Raw genomic sequence first — 7,308 nt, 5'->3', positions numbered from 1 at the left:
CGGCATTGCTCTAAACAGAATGATCGGAGAACCTCAGAGGTGCTGGTCAATGGAGGGTAGTGGGAGGACTTTACAGGTTTTGGCCATTTTAAGGTGGTGATATGATCAGATTCAGAGCCTCAATTGTATCAAATTCTTCATGTTAATTAAAAGGTTGTGTTGATTACGAGTGAAACTGCTAAAATTGTGTTGTGTCACTGTTTTAAATGTTAATTGGGGATTTGTTGTTTCCATTTTAAATCCACATATGCTTAAGCTGTGACATTGTTTCTGCAGCTCTTACATGTCGTTTGACATCCTACGGAGAATCCTCTGCCGGTACTTCCATTACGACGTGATTTATTGCATGAATATTACAGACATCGACGATAAGGTGCGCACACGGAAAGGATTTTGAGCATCTCGCATGGCTTTTTAAAAACTCGCACTCACTTAATTTTCCTTTCATGTTACGTAGTTATTTCATCGCTGCATGTATGGATGTGTGGAAGACTGCAGTCACAGCATTCAGTCTTTTTTTTTAATGTGTATGTATATGCTAGCAGGAGTACCAAGCTTGGTGTTGGCTTGACAGTTAAAGTGGCTGCCTTAAATCTTAGGGTTGTGAGTTTGAGCCCCTGCCGTTCCGTTAAATAACGACAGGTGAGTTGACTCAGCCTGTTATCCTTCCGAGGCAGACAAAATGAGTACCAGCTTGCTGGGATGATTGATCCATTCGATCATCCTGCGTCGGAATGTTGACCCATCCAGGATTGTGCCCAATAGCCCAGGAGACTGCTTCGGCAGCACCGAAGCTCTGTTGAGTATGGTTCCAATGGATTTGAATTTGGATACAAGGTGTGATCAAAAAGTTCAGTGAATGTTGGAATTGCATCTTTTTTATGAAAAATTAAACACTTAAATCATTAAGCCCCTTCAAAGTACTCCCCTCCCACACATACACACTTGTTGCACCGTTCCTGCCCCTGTCGGAAACATTTCGGGAAGTCCTCATTGTGAATCGCCTTTCGAAGAAATGTTGCGTTGGATTTGATATCTTCGATCGTGTCAAATCACTTCCCTTTCATCATTTGTTTCAATTTGGGGAACAGCCGGAAGCCCACCAGATGGCGGTCTCCTCAAGTTAACCTGAGGCGGTCCCTTCGGGTGGGTGCCTCGAATGTCCTATCCCGAAGAGAGGATGATTGCAGCACTCTGCTATCATCTGAGCTCAATTATTTGCACATCAGTATTGCAGCACTCTGAGGTTCGGAGCCCGGATCGTGGTGAGATCATGGCGGGTGGTTACACCTACTACTGGACTGGTCGCTCTGATAGTTACGATACCCAAGGAGTTGCTGTGGCTGTGTCCAACAGGCTGACTTCCATGACGATTGAGGTAACACCGGTCAATGAGAGTATTATGAGACTGAGGATTCGTCACTCCTTGGGTGTCATTTCTCTGGTCTCTGTGTATTGTTTATGCTCAGACTCGGGCGAGTTATCTTACCATGAAGGAAGTATTCTATGCCGCGCTTGAGTCTGTGGTTGATCAGTGCCCCAGACGAGATACACTTCTACTCTTTGGGGATTTCAATGCATCGATTGGAACTGATAGGATGGTTATGAGACGTGTGTTGGTCCCCATGGGTCTGGAACTGTGAATCAGAACAGCACCAAGTCCCTTGACTTTGCAAGAAGTCGTGGACTTATGGTGGCTGGTTCATGGTTTCAGTACCCAGAGGATCATCACTGGATTGGTATGGTGTGGCAAAGGAGATTGACTATGTGTTCGTTGATGGTCGCTGGAGGATGATCTATAACTGCAGGGTCTACTGGAGTGCTCAGTTCCTCAATACTGACCACAGGCTTGTTATAGCAACTCTGAAGTTTCAGCTTAAATCCAGGAGAATGGTACCATCCCAGCCTCGGCTGGATGTTGGCAAGCTCAAGGATGAGAGGGCAGCTGAGGAGTTTCTGAACAGGGATTTCTGAATTTAGGGAATCCTGATGAGTTGTGGAGTGCCCTCAAGACTGCCATCCTTCATAATGCCGGTGGATGTCTTGGAACCCACCGTCAGGCGAAGAAGAACTTTGTCTCCCAAGGAACACTGGAGACCATTGATTGGAGTCACAGTGCCAGGCTTAATGGCATCGCTGAGCTGTTCAGGGAGTTGAGGCGTAAAACTGTACGTGTGCTGAGGGTGGACAAGGAAGCCTATGTGCGAGGAATCTGTGAAGGGATAGAGCATCACCGGTGGTCAAGTAATTCTCATCCTGCTAACAGGAATTTTTTGCACTGCGTTTCTCCAAGCCCCTTCCCTCTGTGTACTACAGGTAGAGCGGAAGGGGTTGGGCTCAGTGACAGAGGCCCGCTGGACCAGTTACTTTGAGCAGCTGTACCAGGCTGACCCACCAGTTGTGGAGTTGGATGTTAGGGGTGTAACTCTTCCAATTGCTGAGCCTCCAATCAACTGTGAACCACGTTTGTTGTGGAAACACAGGCTGCGGTGTACCAATTGAAAGGGGGGGTAAAGCTCCTGGGATCTGTGGCATCCTCAAGACTGATGGAAATGCTGTACTAATGTCATTGCATGCAGTTCTGTCCTCCGTTTGGAACACAGGCATCATCCCAACTAATTGGAAGAGAGGCCTTGTTGTCCCTCTCTGGAAAGGAAAAGGTGATCACCAGGACTGCAACAACTACCGAGGGATGACGCTGCTCTCAGTGCCGGGTAAGGTCTTTACTCAGATAATTCTTCACAGGGTTAGCTACAATCTGCTTGAGCACCAGCGCCCAGAGCAGTCGGGCTTTACATCAAAGAGGTCAACGATTGACCGTATCCTTGCTCTTCGGGTCCTCACAGAACGCAGATGAGAGATTTGGCAGGGGCTGCTTGCAGCCGATGTTGATCTCCACAAAGCATTCAATTCAGTGAATTGGGATGCCCTGTGGAGGATTCTTGGTCTTCGTGGGGTGCAACCAAAACTGATCTGAACTGTACTCTGGGACTGTGAGTGTTGTGAGGTGTGGTGGTTCCATCTCTGATTTATTTCCAGTTGTCATTGGAGTTCATCAGGGGTGTGTACTGCCCCCCACACTTTTCCATGTTTGTATGGACTTGGGAGGATGTTGGAGAGATCAAGCTGTGGTGCATTGTTTGGGAATGTCAATATCTCTGACCTTGATTTCGCAGATGATGGAGTCATCTTCGCAGAGATGCTGGATATCCCTCACGGTGCTGAATGAGGAGTCAGAGACGCTGCAATTATCGGTTTCCTGGGTCAAAACTATGATCCAGGCTTTGAATGACATCTTGGATGCTGCTATCATATCTGTACCTGTTTGTGGTGAAGATGTTGAGGTCAGGGAGAGGTTCATTTCCCTTGGCAGTGATATTCATGTCTCCACATGTTGTGAGACAGAGGTCGATAGACGTCTGGGTCACGCCTGGGGGAGTCATGCATTCATTGAGCATGGGTTATGGCACTGTCAGTACCTATGCAGGATGACAAAAGTCCGAGTCTTTAATTCCTTGGTGCTTCCAGTCTTGCTCTACGAATGTGAGACTTGGACTCTCTGACCTGGGATCTGAGACAGAGGCTTAACTTCTTCAGTACCAGGTCTCGTTGGAGAATCCTTGGCTGTCGCTGGTCAGACTTTGTGTCCAACTAGTGGTTGCTGAGATACTCAGATGAGATTTGTTACCTGTCTTGTCTGTAAGTGTAAACTGCTGCTGTATGGACATGTGGCTCATTTTCCTGCCGCTGATCCTGCTCACCAGATTCTCTCAGCGAGGGAGCCTCGTGAGTGGAGGACGCCAACTGGCGGACCACGTGCCTCGTGGTTGCAGCAGCTTGATGGGGATGGTCCAGGCATCTGCTTGGGGATGGCCAGACGGAGGCTCCTGGAGCACCAGCGGGAAGTGGATGCAGCGATGAGCTGCTTGACGTATACTCCCATACCTGACCTGACCTGATCAGAAGTCGTACCATGCCTAGTCGGGCGAATAAGGTGGATGCTGGATGATAGGAATGGGTTTTTTTAAATTATTATTTATTAATGTGTTTATTTTTTGCTGCCAACAATTGGTGGATAGACAGCAACATGTGGCAAGGTGTGTTGTCGTGATGGAGGAGTCACCCATTCTTCCACTTCTCTGGTCTTTTCCATCTGACTGCCTCTTGCAAACGTTTCATAACGTCCATGTAGAAAACCACATTCGCACCTTTGGGAAGAAATCCTGCATGAACCATTCTTTCCATGTCAAAAAACGCAATCGGCATGATGTTCACTTACGATATCGACTGACTCACCTTTTTGGTCTCGGTGGCATGGGTGTCTTCTATCGGGAGCTCTGTGCTTTCGTTTCCGGGTCGTACCCGTAAACCCACGACGCATCACCTGTTATCACCGAGGGTAAGAATGTTGGATCCAAAATGCATCGATGAAACAAGTTGGCTGTAATGAAGACATGACTGTATTTTCTTTTTATCATCTGTGAGGATGCGTGAAACGACCTTTGCGCTGACGCCTCTCACGTTCAGATCGTCCGTCAGTATGGCCTGAATGGAACCAAACAAAAGACTGGTCGAAATACTGCTCTCGACCGCGATTTCTCAAATGGTTAAATGTCAGTTTTCATGGACGACAGTGCTGACTTGGGTGATGTTTTCATCGGTTTGTGCTGTTGACGGACGACCGCTTCTTTCATCATCTTCCAGTGACTAATTTCCTTCCCGAAGCCTTTGAAACTGTTGAAAATGGTCTTCTATGTCACAGCTTCATCTGCATAGACCATTACGAGCATTTCTTGTGTTTCTGTAGCAGTCTTACCATGTTCAAATTTTTTTTTTTTTTTTTTTTGCACGTTGCTCAAACTTAGACATTTTCGACAAAAGCACTAGATGCCACAAACGTGCGCACTCACACAAAGCAATGCCACGGCGCACTGGAGCCTCGTAAAATGGTGTTTGTTGCATGCTGGCAAGTGAGAGGATTAACGAAATAAGCCTCGTCCACTGACCTCAACAATGTTCACGCATTCACCAAACTTTTTCGATCACACCTCGTGTCTGCATGTCAAATATGATATATAGATTGATATCGATATATTTTGTCCTGCTGCCTTCAATTTCATTACTTTTATGTATTGTAATGAACTTGGTCTCTTTATAGATCATAAAGCGAGCGAGGCAAAACTATCTGCTGGAAGAGTACAAGAACCAGCTACCTGCACATGCACAACTCTTGAACGATGTGGAAGAATCAATGGAGGTATGCTGATGTGCCTCGCCGATTGTGTGCTTTTCTTATATTGTGTGCTTGTCATTTCCCACCAGATGTAAATGGAATGCAGTATCTCTCTGCCAACTAATAACACTCTGACAGGTCATGCGAAAGAAGTTGCAAATGACCTCTGACCCAGACAAGCGACAGATGTTGGAGCGAATTGCTGGCAATGTGGATGAGAGCCTGTCTACCATGAAGTCTGAGATGAACACGGCGCAAGATGGCCCACAAATGTCTACTTTGGCACAAGTTGGTCATTTCTGTCTTCTTTGCAGGGTCCCAACTGCACCCCCTCCTGGTTAAAGTAACAATACCTATGGAGATGTTTTTCGATATACATTAGTTATTATAAGGTCGCGACAATAAGAATCACAACTGTAGTTTTTGCATCAACTGCAAGGGAATTTGAAGATGACATAAAAATTAACACTAAGTGTTTCTGCTCCAGGCCTCACTTATTGTCTCCTTGTACCTTGTATTTGCCACTTTGCAGAACCTCCTGGATACAGCCAAGGATCCCTTGGCTGACTGGCTGGATGCTCGACTGGGCAGTCAGATTACGGACAATTCCATATTTTCTGAGCTTCCACGTTACTGGGAGATGGCCTTTCACAAGGACATGAAGGCTTTAAATGTAAGAACGGCAGCACCAGAGCACAAGTGGACAAAATGGCCTTGAAAATGCGTACGTTTGCTGTGAGCAGTCGTGTTCGATCTCGAGGTCATTTGTACTTCCAGCTGAGAAAGAAATGTAGATTTTTTTTTGTTTTTTAACCCTTTGTGCACAGCGCAAAGTGGGGTTAAGCAATCTGTTCACTCTGTCTGTCTGACAGACGTCGGTCGATGATTGAGGAACTACTTGATTTCAATTGAATTTTATATTTTGAACACACGAGAACATGAATCAGAACATGACCTGCATTTTAGCAATACTTTCGCTCTGAATTTGGCAAGCTGTACGGAATCTCATCTCGATCGCACGTGTGCACACGCGGTGAAGCAATTGCTTCAGTCTGTCTGTCTGTCTGTCTGGCAACTAAACAAAGTTGAAAATCATTCCAAACGGTAAACTTACTCTTTTTAGGGATGTCGTACAGGACACAAACAACAAGCACAAAAGAACTGATTAAACGTGTTGGATAGGGTGGTGTAAAAGAGGGTGCATCAACGGCGGTAAATTTCAGATTCAATGTTCTTTTATTTTTTTTTTTTTTTTTTTGCAACAGCCTTTAAACCTTTTGTTTTCTTTCAATATAATTATATATTTTAACACTGCAGAGCACAAATTGCCTTGTTTGCACTTCCGAAAAGTGCACGTTTGGTTTGTTTAAGTGCATCTTTTTCTCGGATTGGTGCAAAGTCATCAGTTCCTCAGAAAAGAGTTGGCAGAAGGGTTCCATCTCTGGATTGTTCCGTTTGACCTATCGAGTTCGTACGGTTACCATCGCACCTGTGATTCAAAGTTCACGAACAAAGCTAATGTAGATCGTGCTTGGAAACGCAAAGCAAGAGTTGAAAAGACCCTTCCCAGGCATGGATCCATGGTCTTGGGTTGGGAATAAACTGAAAGGTACAAATCGGTTCCATGTTGAACTCTGCGGTCTGAGGACTATCGGGTGATCCCACATTCCGAGACCACATCTTCGGTTATACACTCCTTAATACAGAAGAAAACAATGATTGCCTTTTGATGGGAGGGGAAAGGTTTAGGGGGTGTGCTCCCCCCCTCCTTCCAGTTCGCCCCTGCTTTCCATAACCTTTTTATCAAGACTGCACAGGGTAAGTTGTCCTATGAACTCTGTTAAAGTTATTGATGTCGGTAAAGCAATATTTGTTCTCATAAATAAGTAACTTTTATTAACAAGAGTAAAATGTTGATTACTATTAAAGACTTCTTTGATAGTAACATGTGCAATGCCTCCTTCATAGGTTCTCCCTCCAGACGTTCTGACCCGAGTCAGCGAATACGTTCCAGAGATCGTTGAATTCGTGAAAAAAATCATTGACAATGGATATGGGTAAGTCACTGTGCTGTT

At 45.5% G+C, this 7,308-nt stretch overlaps 1 protein-coding gene across 2 annotated transcripts in view; it reads left to right on the top strand.

The window, feature by feature from the left end:
* Positions 1-7,308, top strand: part of CARS1 (cysteinyl-tRNA synthetase 1) — a 58,380-nt gene that overhangs the window by 26,449 nt on the left and 24,623 nt on the right. For both annotated transcript variants that reach the window (XM_085880540.1, XM_085880541.1), the window contains exons 4-8: positions 277-373; positions 5,159-5,257; positions 5,372-5,521; positions 5,766-5,906; positions 7,202-7,290. In XM_085880540.1, coding sequence (XP_085736666.1) covers positions 277-373; positions 5,159-5,257; positions 5,372-5,521; positions 5,766-5,906; positions 7,202-7,290 — 576 coding nt within the window. The remainder of the gene's footprint in view (positions 1-276; positions 374-5,158; positions 5,258-5,371; positions 5,522-5,765; positions 5,907-7,201; positions 7,291-7,308) is intronic.

Source organism: Eptatretus burgeri, chromosome 5 (assembly GCF_056783735.1).
Source record: "Eptatretus burgeri isolate ZD-2024b chromosome 5, Ebu_testis_v1, whole genome shotgun sequence".
NCBI classification, from domain to species: Eukaryota; Metazoa; Chordata; class Myxini; order Myxiniformes; family Myxinidae; genus Eptatretus; species Eptatretus burgeri.
Note: the sequence above shows the minus strand (reverse complement) of the source record. Positions and strands in the feature narration are given on the sequence as shown.